The 26,292-nt window shown below is 36.9% G+C and overlaps 2 protein-coding genes across 2 annotated transcripts; both read left to right on the top strand.

The window, feature by feature from the left end:
- Window positions 1-642: 642 nt before the first annotated feature.
- Window positions 643-24,819, top strand: LOC141686556 (CO(2)-response secreted protease-like). Its single transcript, XM_074491605.1, has 6 exons — window positions 643-1,012; window positions 1,060-1,138; window positions 23,583-24,072; window positions 24,209-24,309; window positions 24,388-24,633; window positions 24,708-24,819. Exons 1-6 carry the CDS (start codon window positions 643-645, stop codon window positions 24,811-24,813), a joined length of 1,392 nt encoding a protein of 463 aa, XP_074347706.1. The 3' UTR covers window positions 24,814-24,819.
- Window positions 24,820-24,962: 143 nt separating this feature from the next.
- LOC141686497 (CO(2)-response secreted protease-like) lies at window positions 24,963-25,790 on the top strand. Its single transcript, XM_074491548.1, has 2 exons — window positions 24,963-25,122; window positions 25,228-25,790. Exons 1-2 carry the CDS (start codon window positions 24,963-24,965, stop codon window positions 25,788-25,790), a joined length of 723 nt encoding a protein of 240 aa, XP_074347649.1.
- The last annotated feature ends 502 nt before the right edge of the window (window positions 25,791-26,292 follow it).

Genomic DNA, 26,292 nt, shown 5'->3' with positions numbered 1-26,292 from the left:
TATAATATAGTGATTGCCATGCATGTGGTCAATGAATCAAATAGTAGGGCTATGATTTATAGGAGTAGAATTTGTGTATGCATTTAATGTTCTTGGCTTCTTGCAAATTCACATTGGCTATAAATAGCCACACTCGGTAATGAAGAAAGATGCACCCGAGCTTTCCTTCTATGCTCAGCTTCTTACCTCCTACTGTTAAATTTAGTAGCTCTCTGGTTGTTCTTTTATAGCTAGGATATTACAACACCACAAACTATATATACACTATTGTGGAATTGTGAACAGAACAGGAAAGCATGCCATTATCTTGTTGTTTTGTTTGGTGAACATTTTGATATTTAAGATTATTCAAGTCCATTTTTAGTTTCTCTATATAATCACAACTCTGTAGTAAAATTTGGTTATAGTATAAAATGGACAGACAATTGGCAAGAGTTGTTAGTTTTTTCCACCTTCTTGCTAAAATCTAGATATGGGAGTTTGTTAACAATTTCTGTATTTGAAAATCTAGCAATGGCGGTTTGTTAATAATTTCTATATATGAAAATTGATATTGATGTTATTGTTCACTGTTCAGTGTGTGTATATAAGGCTGTTGTTGATAATCAGAATTCATAAATCATCTTTACAACAACAAATACAATGCCTTCTGTTATAAACTTAACTCTCATTTGTTATTTACTCGTCACCACATTTGCTCGATCGGAGCTTTACATAGTTTATACCGGCAGAAGCTCAAAAACATATGAGCTTCTCAACTTTATTCACAGCAAAGATGTGGTCCATGTGTACCAGCATGGATTCACAGGTTTTGCTGTTGAAATGTCTCAAAATGAAGCCCACCTGGTAGCTCAAGTACCAGGTGTAGTATCAGTTTTTAGAGACAGAGTGTTGAAACTTCACACCACCAGGTCGTGGTCTTTTCTCGACAATCAGGAGCTGCTTGCTACTTTTACATTCACGAATTCCACTGACAAAGGAGCGGATGTTATAATTGGGGTTGTAGATTCAGGTGCATTCATTTGTTTGTTGTGTTTTTATGATTTTCAGAATTTTCAGATTATATGGGTCCAGTTCCAAAGAGGTGGAAGGGAACTTGTGAAGCAACAGAGGATTTCCCTGCTTCAAGTTGCAACAGGTAAATCCCCTGTCCCTCTCTATCTATCTCTCTCTCTCTGCATCTGTACCTTTGGTTTCTTTTTAAACCCCTTTTAAACCCCCATAGTTGTGAAACACGATAGATACTCCTTCGTTTTGAGACAGCAAAAATGTAGACTTTACATCATAAGAAGATGGGTAACAAGTTTCACTAGATTTACAGTTTTGATTATTAAAAGTTTGTAATACAGGGATCATTGTTGTTTTCTAATCATATCATGACCATACTGTTGGGTTCCGAATGCATAAAACGCAGCGGATAAACGTAAATAAAACAAAAATTTCGAAACCCAAAAACAGGATCCATGTATAATTATGGGCAGATTATGGAGATAACGAATCATACCTTTCAAGAGATTAACTTTCACGAACTCAACGGAGATCCTAGCTATCACGCTTTGTGTCTACCTCTCGGAGAAACACCTCTATGGTATCCACACGAGCACCTTCAAGAACGTCTAGCGAACTTGACTACGGAATGGATGTACTAGCCTCCTTCTTGACGATCTGAATTGCCTCTGCCTCTCTTTGCTGCTAGGGTTTTCTTAAAAACGTACAAGCCTCTTTAACCTCTCATTATCTATTTATAATGACTGATTAAAAAGGCCCATAATAGCAAAGCCCAACCCTAGTAGGTATTGGATTAAATAATAAAAACGAATTTCTATTATTTAATTAATAACTAAGTCATACTTAATTATTATGGGCAAAAACATTCCTTTTAATTCGAATTTATATTATCTCAATTAAGTCTTACTTAATTATAATAAAATTCAAATAATCATCAATTAATTTAAATCCATAATTTAAATTAACTATTCCATTAAGTGCTCTATTTGTGCGACCCTATAGGCTATTATTTAATTGGCAATAATTTTATTTTCTAATAAAATTATAAACAATGAGCGGTATCTAGTAATACATCATTGTTACCCAATTAAACAATAATTAAATCGTGATTAGATAAAACCTTTCGTGATTAATGTTTTTCGTGTAATATAATCCCTTTAACCATACATATTATAGATTAAACTCGAGGCATGTATTTAGTCATCCTCTTCAACATTTAATCCGGGTTTACTTGATCCATGAGTAGATTATCGAGACAAATCATTATTTGAGCATGGCCATATTTTTATAATCTCATTCAATCAAGAGGCCAATAATATATCTCCTAATTATAGGAGGGTTAAATTCTTTATCTATCATTCATATTTCTCATACGACTCATGATATACCCGATGTCCACTTTTATCATCACCCGATCAAAAGTAACTTTTAATGTAGTCAAAGTATATTAATCCTCGTATAGAAATATAATGATTTCAAGTCAACGGATCGTTACACCATTATCACTGTGAGTCTTTCTTATGACTTTATTAAACATGAAGAATCTCACTGTGGGTCTGTCCAGTACCATGTACTCTCACATGTACCTATGTATTGACTTTAGTATCCCCATACTTATAACCAATGAGATGTGGTTATCTTGTCAAACAACATACTAGTCTATCTATGTATTATTATTGTCCTATATAATAATACTCGACTAGGGACCTTTAAGAATATGATATATTATATAATCTCAAGTTCAAGTCATGTACTTAAACTATACAATTTGTATCATAATTCTAAGGACATTTATTATGCTAACAAAATATCGCAGTAATTGAGGTCATAATAAATACATTTATTGAATGATCAACTGACATAAAGATAAAAGAATAATGTATTGCCTCTAAGGCACCTACACTAACAATCTCCCACTTGCACTAGAGCCAATCACTCATATATCTAATACCCATGGAACTAGTGTGACCATCGTGCTTCTGCTGCGACAAGCCTTTGGTCAGTGGGTCTGCAATGTTCTCATTTGTGTGCACTTTACATATGTGTATATCACCCCTTTCATTAATCTCTCGAATAAGGTGAAATCTCCTGAGTATATGTTTAGCACGGGAGTGTGATCTAGGTTCTTTAGCCTGTGCAATGGCTCCATTATTATCGCAGTATAGATCAATGGGATCTGCGATCGATGGAACCACTCCCAAATCAGAAATGAACTTTTGAATCCAAACGACCTCCTTAGCTGCTTCACAAGCTGCAATGTACTCAGCCTCCATTGTAGAATCAGCTACTGTTTCTTGCTTTGAACTCTTCCAGCTTACAGCACCTCCGTTTAGACAAAACACAAAACCAGACTGTGATACAGTATCATCTCTGTCTGTTTGGAAACTTGCATCGGTGTAACCTTTTACGACGAGTTTCTCTTCTCCTCCATACACCAAGAATGAATCTTTAGTTCTTTTCAGGTACTTAAGAATATTCTTAACTACCGTCCAGTGACCTTCACCCGGATTAGACTGGTATCTGCTCGTCATGCTCAAAGCATACGAGACATCTGGGCGAGTACATACCATTGCATACATGATAGATCCAATTGCTGAAGCATATGGAACTTTATGCATGTGGTCCTTCTCATCCAATGATTTCGGACACTGGTCCTTAGAGATCGTTATCCCTTGAGACACGGGGACATATCCCCTTTTTGCATTTTGCATTCCAAAATGATGCAAAACCTTATCAATGTATGTGCTCTGACTTAGACCGATCATCCTTCTAGATCTTTCTCTATAGATCCTCATTCCTAGAATGTAGGATGCCTCTCCTAAGTCTTTAATGGAGAAATTGCTCCCTAACCAAGTCTTAACAGCCTTTAGAGAAGGTATGTCATTCCCCATTAGTAGTATATCATCAACATATAGTACTATGAATGCCACATAGCTCCCACTAACCTTCTTGTAAACACACGGTTCATCTTCGTTTTGAACAAAGCCATACTCTGTGACTATTTCATCAAAACGGATATTCCATCTCCTAGAGAATTATTTCAATCCATAAACGGATCGACGCAATTTACATACCTTGCCAGCATTCCTTGGATCGACAAAACCCTCAGGTTGTGTCATGTACATATCCTCTTCAAGGCTTCCATTAAGAAAGGCTGTTTTGACATCCATTTGCCATATTTCATAATCATGGAATGCTACAATGGCAAGTAAAATCCTTATAGACTTGACCATAGCCACTGGTGAGAAAGTTTCATCATAGTCAATACCATGAATTTGTTTGAAACCTTTTGCAACCAGCCTAGCTTTATAGGTCTGAACATTTCCATCCATGCCCTTTTTCTTCTTAAAACCCCATTTGCACCCTATGGGTTTTACCCCTTCAGGTGGATCAACCAAAGTCCATACTTGGTTTTCGTACATGGAATCTATCTCGGATTTCATGGCTTCAAGCCATCTCTTAGAGTCTGGACTGTTCATAGCATCTTGGTATGTGAGAGGCTCATCTTCATCTATGAGCATCAAATCACCACACTGTGTCATGAGAAATCCATATCTCTCTAGCTCATGGCGAAATCTACCAGATCTACGAACAACCTGTGTTTGTTGAGCATTTCATTATTCCGCTCTTGTTCCACTTCAGGTTCAATGCTATTTTGCGGTTCTCGATCTTCATCGAGATCTATAGTTCTCCCACTATTTCTTTTGGAAACAAAATCTCTTTCCATGAAGACAGCATCTCGAGCAATAAACACTTTCTGCTCAGAAGGACTATAAAAATAATACGCCTTTGTTTCATTAGGGTATCCTACAAAAATGCACTCTTCGGATTTAGGTCCAATCTTGTCAGATTCTTGACGTTTCACAAACGCCTTACATCCCCAAACTTTCATAAAGTTCATGCCTAACCGTTTCTCTTTCCATATCTCATATGGAGTCGTTTGAACCTTCTTAGTAGGAACACGGTTAAGTGTGAAAGCCGCTGTTTCTAGAGCGTAACCCCAGAAACTAATTGGAAGATCTGCATGACTCATCATCGATCGCACCATGTCCAACAAGGTGCGATTTCTCCTCTCTGAAACTCCATTCCATTGAGGTGTTCCTGGCGGAGTGAGTTGTGATACAATACCACACTCTTTCAAATACTCTCTAAATTCGGTGCTTAAGTATTCACCCCCACGATCGGATCGTAAGATCTTAATACTTGCATCTCCGCCAATTTGCTTCTCTACTTCAACTTTGTATTCTTTAAATTTTTCAAAAGAATCGGATTTGTTCTTCATAAGATATACATATCCATATCTACTGAAATCATTAGTAAATGTTATGAAGTAGTAGTAGCCTCCTCTAGCCATTACACGCATTGGGCCACATACATCACTATGTATTAGCTCCAGACGTTTAGTGGCCCTTTGACCCTTACCAGTGAAAGGGGCTTTAGTCATCTTACCAAGCAAACAAGATTCGCATTCTTGGTATGATTCAAAATCAAACTTATCCAAGTATCCATCCTTATGTAATTTGGATATGCATTTCTCATTTATGTGGCCTAGACGACAATGCCAGAGGTATGTTTGATTTGAGTCATTCATTTTAAGTCGTTTGTTTTCTATATTACAGACAGGGTTATCTAAATCAAGAACATATAAACCATTAAATAAACGCGCAACACCATAGGTTAAATCATTCAAAGCAAAAGAGCAACTGTTGTTCTTTATTGTAAACGAAAAACCTTTCTTGTCCAAACAAGAAACAGAAATAATATTTCTGCGAATCGCAGGCACGTAAAAACAGTCTTCTAGTTCTAAAACAAGCCCAGAGGGCATAGATAAATAATAAGTCCCTACAGCTAAAGCAGCAACTTTTGCTCCATTGCCTACTCTTAGGTCCACTTCTCCCTTAGCCAAAGTTCTACTTCTCTGCAGGCCCTGCACATTTATACAAATGTGAGAAGCACATCCAGTATCAAATACCCAAGATGTAGAAATAGACAAATTGACTTCTATAACATAAATACCTGATCCAGAAATCTGAACTGCATTCTTTTTCTTCAGATCCTCCAAGTAAATTGGACAGTTTCTCTTCCAGTGACCATCTTTCTTACAGTAGTGACATTCACCCTTGGCCACACCACCCTTAGGCTTTAAAGCCTGTTTGGGACCTGACTTTGGCTTGGGTGTAGAATCAGATCCAATCTTCTTCTTACCCTTCCATTTGCCCTTCCCTTTGGCCTTACCTTTATTTCCCACCATCAGTATGGGAGCAGGTTCCGCTGTCTTCATGTTGGTCTCATATGTTCTCAACATATGCAACAATTCAGTAGGTGTTTTGTCAAATTCATTCATATTGTAGTTCACAACAAACTGAGTGAATTTGTTGTTCAAAGAATTCATGATTAGGTCAATACCAGTTTCCGGACCAATCGGGAAACCCAAAGTTTCAAGGTACTCAATGTAACCAATCATCTTCAGAACATGTGGGCCAACTGGTTCACTCGCCCCTTGTTTGCAATTAAAAAGTGACTTACTCGTGTTGAACCTTTCTTGACGAGTTTGGCTTGCAAACATGCTTTGCAAGTGCTCATTAATAGTATATGCATCCATATGCACATGCTGTCTTTGAAGCTCAGCACTCATAGTTGCCAACATAAGACATGCAACATCATTTGCATCATTCTCATCCCTTGTGCGTGCTGCTCGTTCATCAGCAGTAGCACCCTCAGGAAGGGGGCCTGGAGGAGGAATTCCTCTGCCAGTCTAGGAAGTTGTTTCTTCCTGTCAGCTTGTCCTTCTCAAGGACTGAACGTACGGATAGTGTGTTTATGTTGTTTGCCATTACTCAGTATCTACAATAATAAAAGCGCAAAATAAACATTAGATTGTCTGAGTTAAAATTTTATGTTCATATGATTATGATATATTCATAATATATCTTCCACTATTTTTTTATCAAATTAATAGTCCTAACTATTAATTCGGAAAGTATATCCCATAAATCTTTCTAGTGAGCCAAGATCCATATTTCGTCATGTTCTAAGTCAACCACTGGTATCCTTAAAACATGATTATTTAGGTAGACAACAGTTGTCAATTATATCATATATAATTTTTGGATAATTTGGTGAACAACAATTGATCTTATCTATCTAATAGATTTTTAACCAAACTCTATGCTTCTAAGTTCATAATAGTTGAATATAACCGTTTATATTCACCTTATTATGATGACTCAGTTAAGTTAGACGCAATGATACTTGTAAGGCTAAGTAAAAATATTAAGTTTTAATCAGATGCTTTCCAATGAATGAACACTCATTAAATCCTAGATCGATAAAACCCACAGCCTTACAAGTTCTATGAACCCGTTGTTGACAAAATCGCCCCATGTCAGAAATAAAGAAAATTCGTATTTTATTCCGTGTTTCATAAACACGAGAATCTCATGATCGTTTGTTAATTTTAAATCTTGAGTCGTTACAGATTTTATCTTGTTTAAAGGCATGGCATGGGTGATGTATCTAATACATACATGCATCATTAATCTAATTAAAATATGCATTTTCTACTCTACACATACTATTTATACATTATATGAAAAGTACGTAAAGTAAACGTGCAATAGTTATGGCCCAATCCTATGTGATCTTTTCAGGCTAATGAAAAGATCAAGGTCAATCTATGGTGTAAAAATAACTATTACATATGTCTTCTCTATTGCTTCCATTGTCTCCTTGGCCTCCATAGGATGCCTCCTCTTTCCCTTGTCCTTCTTGGATGTTACATTAAGAATTATACTAATGAACTTACAAAAGAACTCGAGTTACATTCGAGATAAAACAACTACAAATAGAAAACGACATGCAAGTCGTATTTATTACAAACCAAAAGAATAAACCATTACAACTAAGGTCTTAAGGCCATAACTATGCACCATGCTCAAGTAACCATTAAAGAACATGATAGATCATATAAAGATGACATACTATTTATCACTTATCATGATCCAATCAAGAATAATAAATAAGTAAAGCATATGTCATAAGCACAAATTAAAAACGAAACCCTAAGCACGCGGATCGACCTCCGCGGTGAGGTCGTTGGGGGGGTTCGGGGGGGCAGCGAGCCCCCCGATGGCGGAAATTTTTGCAAAATCAAGTATCAGAATACTAGAAAAACATGTATCATAATACTATTCCAGAAGCATGTATCAGTATACACACGATCCATATCCCAGTTACCAAAAACGTGTATCCGTATACATATTTTAAGAGATCGCATACATATGAGTTATGGCAGATCTTAAACATACTAGTATCATCATATAGATCATTAATAGATTCATCATATCATTAATATAACATAACTGTTATCATGGCAGACTCATATAACATAACTGTTATCATGGCAGACTCATCACACATGCATACTTGTAAAAATACAGTAAACACGTAACCAAATCAGCCCCTTATACACGTAGCTCTGATGCCATTGTTGGGTTCCGAAGGCATAAAACGCAGCGAATAAACGTAAATAAAACAAAAATTTCGAAACCCAAAAACAGGATCCATGTATAATTATGGGCAGATTATGGAGATAACGAATCATACCTTTCAAGAGATTAACTTTCACGAACTCAACGGAGATCCTAGCTATCACGCTTTGTGTCTACCTCTCGGAGAAACACCTCTATGGTATCCACACGAGCACCTTCAAGAACGTCTAGCGAACTTGACTACGGAATGGATGTACTAGCCTCCTTCTTGACGATCTGAATTGCCTCTGCCTCTCTTTGCTGCTAGGGTTTTCTTAAAAACGTACAAGCCTCTTTAACCTCTCATAATCTATTTATAATGACTGATTAAAAAGGCCCATAATAGCAAAGCCCAACCCTAGTAGGTATTGGATTAAATAATAAAAACGAATTTCTATTATTTAATTAATAACTAAGTCATACTTAATTATTATGGGCAAAAACATTCCTTTTAATTCGAATTTATATTATCTCAATTAAGTCTTACTTAATTATAATAAAATTCAAATAATCATCAATTAATTTAAATCCATAATTTAAATTAACTATTCCATTAAGTGCTCTATTTGTGCGACCCTATAGGCTATTATTTAATTGGCAATAATTTTATTCTCTAATAAAATTATAAACAATGAGCGGTATCTAGTAATACATCATTGTTACCCAATTAAACAATAATTAAATCGTGATTAGATAAAACCTTTCGTGATTAATGTTTTTCGTATAATATAATCCCTTTAACCATACATATTATAGATTAAACTCGAGGCATGTATTTAGTCATCCTCTTCAACATTTAATTCGGGTTTACTTGATCCATGAGTAGATTATCGAGACAAATCATTATTTGAACATGACCATGCTTTTATAATCTCACTCAATCAAGAGGCCAATAATATCTCTCCTAATTATAGGAGGGTTCAATCATTTATCTATCATTCATATTTCTCATACGACTCATGATATACCCGATGTCCACTTTTATCATCACCCGATCAAAAGTAACTTTTAATGTAGTCAAATTATATTAATCCTCGTATAGAAATATAATGATTTCAAGTCAAAGGATCGTTACACCATTATCACTGTGAGTCTTTCTTATGACTTTATTAAGCATGAAGAATCTCACTGTGGGTCTGTCCAGTATCATGTACTCTCACATGTACCTATGTATTGACTTTAGTATCCCCATACTTATAACCAATGAGATGTGGTTATCTTGTCAAACAACATACTAGTCTATCTATGTATTATTATTGTCCTATATAATAATATTCGACTAGGGACTTTTAAGAATATGATATATTATATAATTTCAAGTTCAAGTCATGTACTTAAACTATACAATTTGTATCATAATTCTAAGGACATTGTTATTCCTAGAGGACTAACAATGAGATTTACAGAAGGGGGGGTTGAATGTAAATCTCAAAACTTTTTCAAGTTTTGAGAAGTTTATTAAAGCAGTGTGTTCTAGATGAACAAGTGTATGAATTGCTTTGAGCTAATGCAGACAGATATATATTCAAACACAAAATGTAAAGAACACAACAAACTTTAAAAACTTTTCTGGTGGATTTGTTGTTCCACCAGAGATGGTATTTTAGAAAATCTGTGTTCAACAATGTTGATCACAGCTGCATCCTAGTACAAACTAGATGAATTTTCTCTCAAGATATTTCTTAACAGCTCTGGAAAAAATCTCACTCTAATTACTAGCTTCTTCTTGGTTTTTATATTACCAAGTGTACAAGTGAAAAACAATATAAAATTACAATAGTAAAATAAGTTCTTCACTTGCTTCTTTTCCTGTTCAATCAAGTACTTTGTTGACTATTGCATCTTTGTACTAAAGAAGAACGGCTGCTTTTTCTGTTGATCCTGAAATTCGGCTACCACATCTCAGTTTTCTCTGACAACCCATGTGCCTCTGTTTGTAGGTACAACTACCACTTATCAACGGCTAATTAGCAGAACATCCGTTGAAGCTTTCATCCGTTGATGACTTCATCCGTTGAAGGATGTTATCCGTTGAAGCTTTCATCCGTTGATGCTCTCATCCGTTGAAGGATGTTATCCGTTGAAGCTTTTAGAGACATCCGTTGAAGCTTAGCTTCTCATCCATTGAAGGTCTTTAAGTCATCCGTTGATACCACTTCATTTATACAAAATTACAAGGCATGAAATATTTACAATTGGCCTTCCTATCTGCATATCATCTAGTAGTCAACATGACTCATAGTTTCTCTCAACTTCTAAGAATTACATTTTAAATACAGAGACTGAAATATGCTACAATACTAGACTTATTTCTAAGTAAAGCTACACCATCAACGGATAGCCAAAGTGGTCTTATCCGTTGAGGCTACAGACACTAAATTTCTACTTAAGTGTTTTGTTAAACATATCATCAAACTAATGCACATATATTCCTAACAATCTCCCCCTATTTATGTCTATAAGAACTGTAGGCATAAATTCAGGGTTAACTTGATGATAACAAAACACTTAACAAATATTTGAATTGAAACTAAGTAGAAATATAAAAAGTGCTGCAAAAGTGTATGTACTAGGAGGTAATTGAAGATTTATAGTATTTCCAAGGGTGCTCCTCTAGCCTGAGCAAATCATCATTTTCTTCTTTGTTCCCTGGTTTTCTTTCCTAGCCCTTTGTCATTTTCCTCAATTTGGAGTTGGAGTTGTCTGAAGAATTCAGCTTCATCTTCATCACTGATATCCAACTTAGATTGCATTTCCTTGAGAGTTTCATTGCTGGCAATCTTGAGTTGGTCTTCAAGTCTGAAAAATCTTCTGACTCCTTTGTCATCTCTAAATTCCATCAACCAATGAGGTGATTTGTGAATTTTAGTTCCCCTTTCTTGTATGAGTAAGGTTCTGGGCAAAGCATTTGGTTCCCTCCAAGTCTTCCTTATGTTGGCAATCTTGTTGAGAATTTCAGTCTTGGCTGTTCTGGTAAAGCCAGAATCCTTTTTGATGGCTGAAAAGACTCTGATCAAGGTAGAGTAGCCTTCATTTAGAATCCTGTAGAGAGGCCATGTTCTTTCCCCAGCTCCCTTATATCTGAAAACCAATCTCTCTGGTAGCTGTCTGTAGGCAGCTATTCCCCTTACTTCCTCCAGCTCATCCAGATAGAGATTAATGTCTGAAGCTTCTTTTATGTCACAGATGTGAACATAATCATCTTTAGAAATGGGTGGCTTAGGGTTAGGTTTTTGTTTTTGAGTGAATTTCTTAGAGGTTAGGGGAGGTGTAGATTTAGATTTTCTTTTCTGTTTCTTTGGTAGTGGTATATTGGTTACAAAGGTAGGCAATGTGATGTTGTCCCAATCAATAGGTTCCTCTTTTGGAATGATTGGTTCACCATGGATATTTATAGAGGGATCAGCAACAAAAGGTTCAGGTATGGAAGGTAGTGGTTTAGATATAGATTTGGTATCTTCAGGGTTATCTTCACTCCTTCTGTGTGCCTTGGCCTTTCTTCTGTTTCCCTTCTGCCATTCCTCTCTTTCCTCCATATTTTCACCAAATATGCTCCCAAGAACCTCATCTAAGTTAGCAATCTTTTCTTCACCCCTGACTTCAATTCCTTTCATTTCTTCACCTTGGCTTGACTTTAGCTGTTTTTCAAGCTTTGCTTGTGCTCTTTTGTCAGCCTTGAGTTTTACAGCTTCTTTCTTCAACCTTCTGGTTTCTTCCCTTTTAGCCTTTAGAAATTTGGGATGTCCTTGCATCACACAGATACTCTTTCCCTCTCTATAGATAAAGGCCATGTTCATTCTCTCACCCTTGTCCTTGGTCTCCTTCTTCTTTATGATGCTTGCACTTAGAACTTTGTCTCCATCAGGTTTTGGAAGAGGAAAGTCTACTTCCTTTATCTGAGCAAAGTCTAGGGGATTCTTTGTGGAGTCCATACTGGATCTAGTGTTAGGCTTTAGAACCATAGGTTTTAAATTCTTGAAAGAAGTCTCTCCAACCTTATTTCTCCCTACTGGCTTGAGCTCCATGTTGATTGGTTCAATCTTTGTGCTAAATTTCACAGATGTTGATTTATTTTGTGTAGAACCAAACACCAATTGTAACCTTTCATCAATTCTCCTCCATTGTTCTTTCATTTGTATTTCAGCTGCTGCTAGCTGAATCAAATCAATTCCATCAGGTTTTCCCTTGATTTGAATGATTGGAGAGGTAGTGATGGCAGGAACTAGCACTTTAGATATCTGAATCTTTGTAGAGGGCTCTCCTTCCCCTTCCCTTTTATTCTCCCCCTTTTTGTTATCATCAAGGAGAGGGGTCAAGCCTTGTGCTTTTGCCAGCTGCATTAGGAGATTGGTTTGAGATTGTTGGTTGAGAAGAAGGGTGGCCACAGAGTTTTCAATTCCTTGAACTCTGTCTTCCAACTTGGCCAGCCTTTGTTCAGTAACTGATTCCTTTTTCAATCTCGAAACCAAGTCCTGCAAAGTACCATAGGGCATGACTGAATCCAATTTTTCTGAAGTGAAGGATTTCAAGTCAGCAATATCTTTCCTGAGATCATCTAGACTCATATTTTGCTTTACTTTCTGCAACTTCATGAGATGCAGTGAGTCCAGGTGAGCTTGGAGGATAGCCTTGATATTTGCATTTGAAGTGTTCTGAATGGCCTGTTGAATAGTGATGATTTGTTTGACCAAGTGGACATTGAATTCACCTGTTCTATGCTCCTTAGTCAGGGCCCATTCAGGTAGATTAGGAATGGAACTAGGGTCTTCATCTCCCCCTATGTTCATGCTTCCATCAGAAGAAATAGAGTCATCATCATCAGAATTTACTCCAAATTCCTCAGATGGCTCACCAGCTGTAGAAGGCATCCTGTTAATAGCAGCTTTATCCCTTTGAAGAGATTCTGTTGAGTGCACTAGATGTAGTGTCCTTTCTGCCTCCTCATTGCCCTGAGCAGCCAACATTTGATAGGCTGTCACAGGATGAGTAAAAGTGTCAGCATCCAAGGAAATGTTATCAATTACAGCTTTGTAATGTTGCTGAAATTGTCTTTCCTTTTCAGCATCATCCACAATCATTGACTCATGAGCAATGGCTGGTTTCACCCTTGTATCAACTGTACCTGCTTTTCTCTCTTTTTCTCTATGTTCTTGCATCAGGGGCTCCCCCTGGCTCACACATCTCACTCCCTCACCTTCACCTTCTAAGGTGGTACTCCACTCACTGACTTTTGCCATGCTGGAAGAAATAGCATGCATTTTTGTGCTCTCAATCTCTCCTTTTGCCTGGGAGCAACCCAGCCTCTCACTCAAATTTTCACTCCCTGCCCTCAATCCTAAAAGTGATTGCACAGTATTCATGTCTTCTACACTTGGAATCATTTCAGTTATTTGTGTAGAGACTATCAACGGATGTGGAATATCCGTTGAAGTTGAAACTGTTGTTATCAACGGATAACTGCTGTTAAGCTTATCCGTTGAAGAGCAACCACTTGTCAACGGATGAGTGATATCCGTTGAAGAAGGAAAAGAAGATGAAATTGAAAGTGATATAACTGTTGAATCTGTATAGATTGATTTGATATGTGTTGATACAGATCCTTCAATTATATCTGAAAGAATTTGCGGGTGATCCAACAAATCATCTAAAAGATGATGATCACCTGTATTTGAGTGGGGCTCCTCCCTGAGTTGTAAAGAGGGAGAATCAGGAATTGATGGGAATAACATATCCACATCCAGAGATGGTGAAGAAGTATTTGGTGATTGATGTGTAGTTATTGTGAGAGAATGGGGCTGTGACTCCACATTTATTGGAGTCACATCAAACTGAGTTTGAGAAGGCACAGAGACAGATGGATGTATCTGTGCAGTGTGTGCACCCTGTGTAGAAGATTGGGTTCTAGCCTTCTTTCTTCTAATAAAAGCTTTTGTAGGTGAGTGTTTGGCTTTAGTGTCCCTCCCTCTTTTGTTCTGTGTTCCTGGTTGGGAACTCTTTTCAATAGTAACATCCTTTTGGGAGGATGCTACTAGGGATGTGCTAGAAACCTTTTCAACCACCACAGCTTTTTGAGAAACTGGGGCTTGGCTAGCTTGGGAAGCACTCAACTCTCCTTCCTTATCCTGGGGGTTTCTTTGATGTTCACCCCTCCCCTCACCACTCACACCCTGATCACTTCCCTCAGGGTTAATGGTTGTTGTTACAACTGTTGTCTTTTGAGAAACAACAGAGGTGGTTTTCTTTGTCTTGGATTTTGAAAGTTTAGATTTGGTGACCTTGGTAGAAATCTGTTGGGGCATTGACACAGATTTCATGGCCACACTAGAAGATAAAGAAATAGAGGGGTTGGAAGAAGTAGGAGTTGTAGAAGCAATTACCTCACCTACCTGGGGTGCATTCATGATTGGTAAATATACCAATTGCACACTGCTGTTGAGATCCATTCTCAATAAGTCTGCAAGAACTCTTTTCTCTTGTGCCCAGCACTTGAGTTTATTATTCTCATTGATAATGACTAAACCTTCAGCAACATGGTTAGCCAATAACATAAAGAATCTAGCATAATAGATGTTATTAGGTCTATTAGCTTTGTTACCTAATCTAGTACCTAATTCTAGCATCACATAGTTGCTAAAGTTAAAGTACCTATCAGAAACAAGCATATAGAACATATTAACAAGAGATGAAGTTATGGCATCAAAATTACTAATTTTCCCAGAGAAAACCTTTATGAAGGCATCCCCAAGAAAACTCCATTCTTTCCTAAGGCCTTTTCGTCTAATACCCCCTAAATTAGCAGAGTTAAGAGAGTAACCTATGGAATCTAACATGCTGGATACATCACTATCAGTGTGTGGTGTCATGGCATTGTTCTCAGGTAATTTAAAACATGCTTGTAAGTCATCACAGTTAATACAGTGATTTTTACCTTTGAGAGTGAAGGAGATAGTCATATCCATGGAGTTGAACTCAGCAGTTGTCCAAATCTCCTCAACTACTTCACAGAAAATCGTTGGGGCTTCCAGCATTGCATAGCTAAGTTTACAGTTTTTGATGAAGTCCATCATTTTGTGATAATCTGAGTGGGCTTCATTCTTTTCTACCAGAGCTATGAAATTGTTCTTCTCGTAGATGAACCCAGATTGAGACATAATCTTCACGACTGGTGCCATTGTTGTGAGTAGAAATTGCAGAGAATAACTTGAAGGTTTTGCAGAGAGAAAATGGTAAATGCTTGAAATTCTAAGAAAGCGTAAAGTAATAATGAACAATCAGAAGGGCTTATATGCTTTCAAAGAAAAAGAAATAAATAAAGGATTAATCAATAAATAGGTGTTAGTGAATTTCAGCCGTTTAAGAATAAACTGTAAGTATTCTAATAACTACCTTTAAAACCAATACATACAGATGTATGTATGGTATCAACGGTTAAGAAAATAGAATCAACGGCTGTGAAACACCTCAAACGTCTGATGTGACATTTCAACGGATAATGTAAATTGTCATCCGTTGAAAGGTACTTCAGCTTTATCCGTTGACGGATAAAAGTTCCAGAGATATACTTGTCTTTCAACGGATAATGAATATCCGTTGATAGAGCAATTTTGACTTTCAACGGATAGGGAACATCCGTTGATGGAATAAACTTTGTTAAAAGTCAAATTTGTTCTAGCAACTAATATATTTCAGGCTTCACATCAAATTGCAAAGAAGACATGAATTTTAAGAGTAATTAAGCATACCTAGCTCACTTACCAATCTTGTGAATGTTGATTCATCAAGTGGCTTGGTAAATATGTCAGCAATTTATTGTTCACTTGGAACAAAATGTAGTTCCACTGTACCATTCATGACATGCTCCCTGATGAAGTGGTACTTAATATCAATGTGCTTGGTCCTTGAGTGCTGCACAGGATTCTCTGTTATGGCTATGGCACTTGTGCTGTCACAAAAGATAGGTATTCTATTAACATGAAGTCCATAATCAAGGAGTTGATTCCTCATCCATAACATTTGAGAACAGCAACTTCCAGCAGCAATGTATTCAGCCTCAGCTGTAGAAGTAGAGACTGAATTTTGCTTTTTGCTAAACCATGATACAAGCTTGTTTCCCAGGAATTGGCAGGAGCCTGTTGTACTTTTCCTGTCTATTTTGCAACCTGCATAGTCTGCATCTGAATAACCAATTAGATCAAAGCCAGATTCTCTAGGATACCAAATTCCTAAATTTGGTGTACCCTTGAGATATCTGAAAATTCTCTTGATAGCAATTAAGTGAGACTCCCTAGGATCAGCTTGAAATCTAGCACACAGACATGTAGCAAACATTATATCTGGTCTGCTAGCAGTTAAATATAAAAGTGAACCAACCATGCCTCTATAACTTGTAATGTCCACAGACCTTTCAGTCTTATTTAATTCAAGTTTGGTGGCAGTGGCCATGGGAGTTTTTGCAGATGAACATTCCATTAAGTCAAACTTCTTTAAAAGATCATGAATATATTTAGTTTGACTAATGAAAATTCCATTACTAACTTGTTTAATTTGTAAACCAAGAAAATAGGTTAGTTCTCCCATTAGGCTCATTTCATAATTACTTTGCATTAGCTTAGCAAACTTTTTACAAAGTTTATTATCTTTAGAACCAAATATTATGTCATCTACATAAATTTGAACAAGTATACTAGAGCCATTAACATTTCTAAAGAAGAGAGTTTTATCAACAGTACCTCTAGTGAAGTGATTCTCCAAAAGAAATTTTGATAATGTTTCATACCAGGCTCTAGGTGCTTGCTTCAGTCCATAGAGTGCTTTCAACAGATAATACACATAGTCTGGAAAATTTGGATCTTCAAATCCTGGAGGTTGACTTACATAGACTTCTTCCTCTAATTTCCCATTTAGAAATGCACTCTTGACATCCATTTGATAGACTTTGAATTTGGCATGGGCTGCATAGGCTAGAAAGATTCTGATAGCTTCAAGTCTTGCAACAGGAGCATATGTCTCATCAAAATCTATTCCCTCTTGCTGAGAATAGCCTTTAGCAACCAATCTGGCTTTATTCCTTATGATAATGCCATTTTCATCCATCTTATTTCTGAATACCCATTTTGTATCAATAGGACTCTTGTTCTTTGGTTTGGGTACCAGCTTCCAAACTTGGTTTCTCTCAAATTGGTTTAGCTCTTCCTGCATAGCTAATATCCAATCTGGATCCAATAAGGCTTCTTCCACTTTCTTAGGTTCCTCCTGAGATAGAAAACTACTATACAGACATTCATCTTGAGTAGCTCTTCTTGTTTGCACTTTAGATGATGCATCACCAATGATCAGTTCAAAGGGATGATTCTTGGTCCATTTCCTTTGAGGTGGAAGATGAGCTCTAGATGAGGTGATCTCAGTATTGTCATGATGTGAGATAGAGTTTTGATTAGTTGAAACTCCCCCTGAGTTGTTGGTCCTTTGCAGGGAACTTGGAGTTCCATCAATTAATGATGTAAATTGATTATCAGTTGATGAGCTATGATCAACGGATGCTTCATTAAGTACTTCAACGGATGATGCACAATGTCTTTCAACGGATGCTGAATTTTGTGCATTATCCAGGAGCAAATTTTGTATTCCTTTTGAAGTGTCGTCTCCATCAATCTCTTCTTCACTATCATCACAGTATATTTCAATATTGTCAAATTTGAGTCTCTCATAATGTTCCTCATCTGTTAGTCCATCAATCTTTTTATCATCAAACACAACATGCACAGATTCCATAACAATGTTGGTTCTTAGATTGTAGACCCTATAAGATTTTCCAGCTGAATAACCAACAAATATTCCTTCATCAGCCTTTGCATCAAACTTCCCTTTATGGTCAGATTGATTCCTCAGTATAAAACATTTACATCCAAAGACATGAAGAAAGTTTAGAGTTGGTTTTCTTTTCTTGAACAACTGATAAGGAGTCATGCCTTTAGCTTGATTGATCAAAGAAATATTTTGAGTGAAACAGGCACAATTAACAGCTTCAGCCCAAAAATATGTTGGTAACTTTGATTCTTCAAGCATTGTTCTGGCAGCCTCAATTAAAGATCTGTTCTTTCTTTCAACTACCCCATTTTGCTGAGGTGTTCTTGGAGCTGAGAACTCATGCATGATTCCATTTTCTTCACAGAACAGCCTTAATGTCAAATTCTTGAACTCAGTTCCATTGTCACTCCTGATGTTTCTTACCTTCAAGTCAGGATGATTGTTGACTTGCCTGATGTGATTGATAATGATTTCACTTGCTTCATCCTTTGATCCAAGAAAACAGACCCATGAGAACTTTGAGAAATCATCTACAATCACTAAGCAATATCTTTTTCTTGCTATTGACAATACATTGACTGGTCCAAACAAATCCATATGTAGCAGCTGTAATGGTTCATCAATTGTTGTTTCAAGCTTCTTCTGAAATGATGCTTTCCTTTGTTTGCCTTTCTGACAAGCATCACACAGACCATCCCTTGAGAATTCAACAAGAGGTATTCCTCTTACTAAGTCCTTTTTGACTAGATCATTCATTGTCTTGAAATTCAAATGGGATAGCTTCTTGTGCCATAGCCAACTCTCAACTGAACTTGCTTTGCTGAAGAGACAAGTAATAGATTCTGCATCTGTAGAGTTGAAGTCAGCTAAGTACACATTTCCTTTTCTAACTCCAGTTAGAACCACTTTGTTGTCTTTCTTACTAGTGACAACACAGGCTTCAGAATTGAAGGAAACTGTATTCCCTCTATCACATAGTTGACTGATACTCAGTAAGTTGTGCTTGAGACCATCAACTAATGCAACTTCTTCAATGATGACATTCCTTGTTGAAATCAAGCCATATCCCATAGTAAACCCTTTGCTGTCATCTCCAAAGGTTATGCTGGGGCCAGCTCTCTCTTTAAACTCTGTGAGCAGGGAGAAATCTCCAGTCATGTGTCTTGAACAGCCACTGTCCAAGTACCATAGATTTCTTCTATTTTCCTGCACACCACAAAATCAATCAATTTGATTTTGGTACCCAAGTTTCCTTGGGTCCATTCTTGTTAGCCTTTCTCCTAGACTTCATTCCTCCTGCATCTTTAGACTTAGGTGAGTTTGAGTCAACCTTGGTCTTAGATGTGGTTGGTTGAGGTGTAGGGTTAGTCACAACATTATCCAGCACATTTATAGAATTATTAGGCATGGATTGTGCATACATGTTATTCCACATTGGCATATTGTATGGCAATTGAGGCATACTGAATGCAGCAAGATAAGGATTGTTAAAATATGGCATGTTTGCAAAATGTGCATAAGGATTTTGTTGAGACATAACAGGCATAGCATGTAGAGGTGATACAGACATGTTAGGCATGGAAGAGGGTACAGTTATGGGAGATTTCTTAATAGATTTACAATTAGCAGATAGATGATTAACACTACTACAATGCACACAGCTTTTTCTAGGAGCATACTTATCAGGTGTGTAATTGTTATGTTTGTTAACTCCTACCTTCCCATTTCTGTTGGATTTCCTTTTGGATTCCTTTTTATCCTCAACCATCTTGAGCCTATTGTTTAACTGTTCTAAGGTCATGTGCCCTACATTCACCTTTCTGACATCTTTGGATGTGCTTGCTTCTTCTTTGACAAAGTTCTTTGAAGTTGAACCAAACTTTTTGTTGAGTTTCTTTAGATTTTCTCTTTTAGAAACATCTGCCTGTTTTAATTGAGGAACCTTCAACGGATGTTCCTTTTCTTCCTTCAACGGATAACTTTCATCATCCGTTGATTCCACATCCGTTGACAGTCCATCAATTAATTCCAGTTTCTTTTTATTTTTATCCCAGGCAGTTTCACAGAATGATTCAATTCCTTGGACTTTGGCAATTTGAGCACTTACATCCCTAGATGTTTTCCAGGCTTTAATCACCTCTTGCTCTTTCTCTAATTGATTGGAAAGTATTTCTACTTTCTTAACAGATTCAGCTAGTTCATTCTCAACAGATATACAATGCAATTTGGTTTTCTCTAGGTCAATCAACTTATTTTCTAACACAGTATTTCTATTGCTTAAAAACAGATTGTTCTCTTTGATCCTACTATTTTCTTTAGCAAGAGATTTAAGAGACACACGCAAATGATACAATTCAGTAGACATGTCATTGAAAGCATCATTGCACTCTTCTTTAGTAAGCTGTGTTAAATCAGTAGTGATTACCTGATTGCTTGATGAACTAACTTCATTTTCTTCAGAATCAGCCATGAGAGCAAGGTTGACATAATCCACATCTTCATCCTCTTCATCTCCATCAGCTGCCCAGTCCTTTTCTTGAGTAATGAAAGCCCTTTCCTTCTGTTTGAGTAGATCAAAATATTTCTTTTTGTAATCTACTTGTTCAAATTTCTTCTTTTCAGAGGTTGGCTTTCTGCACTCACTTGCAAAGTGTCCACTTATACCACAATTAAAACACTTGAACTTGGATTTGTCCACCATGTTCTTATAGGGTTTAGTGGCTCTAGTGTTTTTCCTGAACTTCATCTTTGCAAATCTCCTGGACAGAAATGCAAGATGCTCATCAATACCATCAGAGTCATCTTGACTGGAGTTGTCTTCATTTTCAGCAACTTGCCCTTTACCCTTGTCTGATTCTGGATTTCTTACACCATCTTTGGAGCTTGATGTAGATCTCACAGTTTCTTTTCTGCATTCTTTCTCATTTTCAGCTACCAATGCAACTGAACCTCCTTTCTTTCTCCCCCTCTCCAATACTTCATCCTGTTCCAACTCTAGTTCATAAGTCTTCAAGATTCCATATAATCTTTCAAGAGTAAAGTCCTTATAATCCTGAGAGTTTCTTAAGGAAACAGTCATGGGTTTCCATTCCTTTGATAAGGATCTCAAAAATTTAAGATTTGAATCCTTCACCTGGTACACTCTACCATACAGCTTCAGTCCATTCAACAGTTTTTGGAATCTATTGAATGTGTCATTTAAAGATTCATTCTCTTCAAAATGAAAGTACTCATACTGTTGAATGAGAAGCTGCATTTTGTTCTCTTTTACTTGTTCTGTACCTTCACACAGCAGCTGAACTGTGTCCCAAACCTCTTTGGCAGTTGAACAATTTATCACATTATCAAACATATCCTTGTCAAGACCATTAAACAAAATGTTCATAGCCTTCTTATCCTTGTGGACTTCTTCTGTGTCTTCCATTGTCCATTCTGCTCTAGGTTTTGGAATGGATTGACCAACAGCAATTGTGGCCGTAGCAACTGTGGCTACTTTGTGGGGAATGTGAGGACCATTCTCAATGCAGTTTACATAACCTTCATCTTGGGAGAGTAGATGAAGGTGCATTTTCACCTTCCAGTGGTGATAACTGTCTTTGTCAAGAACTGGGATCTTTACTCCAATATCCTTCTTACTCATCTTTGTTAGATTCCAAGATCTTTAAACTCTTTGTGTGTCAAGAGCTCGCTCTGATACCAATTGTTATTCCTAGAGGACTAACAATGAGATTTACAGAAGGGGGGGTTGAATGTAAATCTCAAAACTTTTTCAAGTTTTGAGAAGTTTATTAAAGCAGTGTGTTCTAGATGAACAAGTGTATGAATTGCTTTGAGCTAATGCAGACAGATATATATTCAAACACAAAATGTAAAGAACACAACAAACTTTAAAAACTTTTCTGGTGGATTTGTTGTTCCACCAGAGATGGTATTTTAGAAAATCTGTGTTCAATAATGTTGATCACAGCTGCATCCTAGTACAAACTAGATGAATTTTCTCTCAAGATATTTCTTAACAGCTCTGGAAAAAATCTCACTCTAATTACTAGCTTCTTCTTGGTTTTTATATTACCAAGTGTACAAGTGAAAAACAATATAAAATTACAATAGTAAAATAAGTTCTTCACTTGCTTCTTTTCCTGTTCAATCAAGTACTTTGTTGACTATTGCATCTTTGTACTAAAGAAGAACGGCTGCTTTTTCTGTTGATCCTGAAATTCGGCTACCACATCTCAGTTTTCTCTGACAACCCATGTGCCTCTGTTTGTAGGTACAACTACCACTTATCAACGGCTAATTAGCAGAACATCCGTTGAAGCTTTCATCCGTTGATGACTTCATCCGTTGAAGGATGTTATCCGTTGAAGCTTTCATCCGTTGATGCTCTCATCCGTTGAAGGATGTTATCCGTTGAAGCTTTTAGAGACATCCGTTGAAGCTTAGCTTCTCATCCATTGAAGGTCTTTAAGTCATCCGTTGATACCACTTCATTTATACAAAATTACAAGGCATGAAATATTTACAATTGGCCTTCCTATCTGCATATCATCTAGTAGTCAACATGACTCATAGTTTCTCTCAACTTCTAAGAATTACATTTTAAATACAGAGACTGAAATATGCTACAATACTAGACTTATTTCTAAGTAAAGCTACACCATCAACGGATAGCCAAAGTGGTCTTATCCGTTGAGGCTACAGACACTAAATTTCTACTTAAGTGTTTTGTTAAACATATCATCAAACTAATGCACATATATTCCTAACAGACATTTATTATGCTAACAAAATATCGCAGTAATTAAGGTCATAATAAATACATTTATTGAATGATCAACTGACATAAAGATAAAAGAATAATGTATTGCCTCTAGGGCACCTACACTAACACATACTACCTGTCACATCCTGCTAATATTCTGCATTTTTACTGTTTCTGTTCTATGATGTTGGCGTAAATAGACCACGTACTACAACTTAAATTCGAAGATAGAAAATGTGTATGTTTGTGTTTATTTATAATTTTTAAGTATGTGTATGCACTATGCATCAAGTTAATTGTAGACTTTTTGTTGTCAATCGTCCTAATTTATTTGTTTTAAACCAAATTGTAGATGGTATTAAAAGGTGAACATTATTCTATAAGATATTGGTAATTCTTGTTTCTGTTCCACTTTTTGTATGTCGATAAATATACGTGCTTCACCTGAATTTTTTTTACTGAATATTTAATGTTAGGAAAATAATTGGGGCAAGGAACTTCCACAAGCACAACCAGACGGCTAGAGACTTTGTTGGACATGGCACCCATACCGCCTCAACAGCAGCTGGAGCAGCTGTTTCTGGAATTTCCTATTATGGATTAGCTGCCGGAACTGCAATTGGCGGTTCGCCGAATTCAAGGATCGCCGTATACAAAGCTTGTCACTATCTGGGCTGCTCTGAAGCAGCGATGCTAGCAGCAATGGATGCAGCAATACATGATGGAGTGGACATAATGTCCTTATCCATTGGCGAAGGATATACTGATATCTGGACTGACCCGGTGGCCATTGGTGGATTTCATGCTGTTGAACACGGAATCATGGTTGTTTGTTCTGCTGGAAATTTCGGGCCTACAAGTTCGAGTGTCATCAATTTTACACCTTGGCTGACAACAGTGGGGGCCTCAAACATAGACAGGCAATTCTTTGCCAATGTTGTGTTGGGTAACAATCGAGTTATCAAGGTAGAATTATTCTACTTTGTAAAGTTACAGTACATATTCTATAATGCATAAGCATGTACAGTTACCTGACAATGATGTTAATAATTGATTTGCTTGATGAGAAAATCAAATCATGTATTATAATCTTATACTTCAGGGTGTAGGCATTCAGTTTTCTGGGTTAAGTAAGTCTCCAACAAATCCGCTGATTGACGGTGTCTTGGCCAAAGTTAATGGATCCGAGGACAGTGCATCAAGGTAAAACAGTTACACTCTTTTGGAAATCAATGCATGTACAATCAGTACTTCTTTACTAAATACCTGGGATGTCTTCAGAAACTGTCAATCAGGTTCATTAGATGCAAGCAAGGTTAAAGGGAAAATTCTTTTGTGCTTCAACGAGGATGAAGCCGGACCTTTCAAGGCAATGGAAATTATGGACAGAGGTGGACTTGAAATGGTATTGGTAGATGATGATTTATATCTGGAACCAAACACTGACTATCCTGATTTGGCTTATCCGCTTACCGCAGTAAGTTTCAGGGAAGGAAATGCGATTCTGGCTTATATACGGTCAAACATGTAAGAAAAATACTGTTGATTACAGAAGTAGTTTCTATTTTGTAGCAAATTATTAATCTGAATAAATTCTACAGGAATCCCAACTGCAACAATATTAAAGTCAGAAACATCTGTTCTGTACACACCTGCACCTGCGATCCCAAGTTTCTCATCCAGAGGCCCGTCAGCTCTAACGCATAATATTCTCAAGGCAAGTGCATTTTACACAAAAAATTATGAATAAACATATTCGTGTATAGACAAAACATTATTAACATGTTGATTTTTACCTCTTACAGCCAGATATAACTGCACCAGGAATGAATATCATTGCAGCATGGAGTAAAAAAATGTCAGGTTATGCTCTCGCCGGGCGTGAGTTACCGGAATACGTTTTGGCATCTGGAACTTCGATGTCGTGCCCACACATTTCTGGAGTAGCTGCCTTAGTCAAGTCACAACATCCCACTTGGGATCATTCAGCTATCAGATCAGCCATTATGACTACAGGTCAACAATTAGTTTAGTTAGTATTCTGCATAAGTACTTAATTCTGTCTCTAATTAAAAATAATGTTACATGTTACAAACTGTAATGATTTTTCTGTTGATACAGCTGTTCAAAATAGTCGTGCTGGAGCTCCAATTAAAAACCTACCAGGATTACAGAAAGCTACACCATATGATTTTGGGGCTGGGGAAGTTAATTTAGCGCTAGTAACAAATCCAGGGCTAGTTTATGAGACTACTACCATTGATTACTATCTTTTTCTATGTAATTACGGATATAATCTGTCAATCATTAGGCTTATTGCTAAGGAAATTCCAGAAGGATTTTCTTGTCCGAAGGATGCAAACACAGATTTGATCTCCAATATGAATTATCCATCACTAGCCGTTGCAAAGTTCAAACCTGACACATATAGAAAGGTTACAAGGACTGTTACAAATGTCGGTGATGAAGAGGAGACGGCATACACAGTGACAGTAGATCCTCCTGAATATCTGGATGTGGAAGTGATACCGGAGAAGTTGTATTTCACCAAGGAGATTAAAAAGCAAAGCTTTGAGGTGAAATTCTCAACATTGTATCCATATAAGAGTGATGTGTTTGGTTGGATCACTTGGAGCAATGGCCAGTACAAAGTGCGTAGTCCTTTTGTATTGACTGTCAACTAAGAAATTAGGACTATATATATGTTATGTTTTCCAGGATGATAGTCCAGAGGTTGTAATTGTAATCTCATCCTTAATGATATAAATCTAAATATTAGGATACTTAAAGTAGTAACCCTGGTAATGATATAGGAGACTAATAAGTTCTCGTGTCTAGTTGATTTAAATTAACATTCGGAACACTATGTCTCATCATCTGATGAGTTTATCTTGGTCTCGTTAATCTTGACGAGTTTCTTTGGTGGAAATTTATTCAAATCATATTGTTCTATTTTGTTTATATGGCTGCTTCTTCAAGCAAGAAATCTATTGTGGATGATTATGCGAATCTTTCACTGCATGATGATGATGAGGAAGGAGGTTTAATTCTGCAAGAATTACCAGAAAATAACCGGGAATTAGATTTCTCATTATGTTTGGTGGGAGGTTTCTTGAACCAAAAGAAGGTTAATTTTGGGGCTATGAGAGACACCCTCTCCTCGATATGGAGATCTGTAAAGGGGGT

Source organism: Apium graveolens, chromosome 1, assembly GCF_009905375.1.
Source record: "Apium graveolens cultivar Ventura chromosome 1, ASM990537v1, whole genome shotgun sequence".
Taxonomy (NCBI): domain Eukaryota; kingdom Viridiplantae; phylum Streptophyta; class Magnoliopsida; order Apiales; family Apiaceae; genus Apium; species Apium graveolens.
Note: the sequence above shows the minus strand (reverse complement) of the source record. Positions and strands in the feature narration are given on the sequence as shown.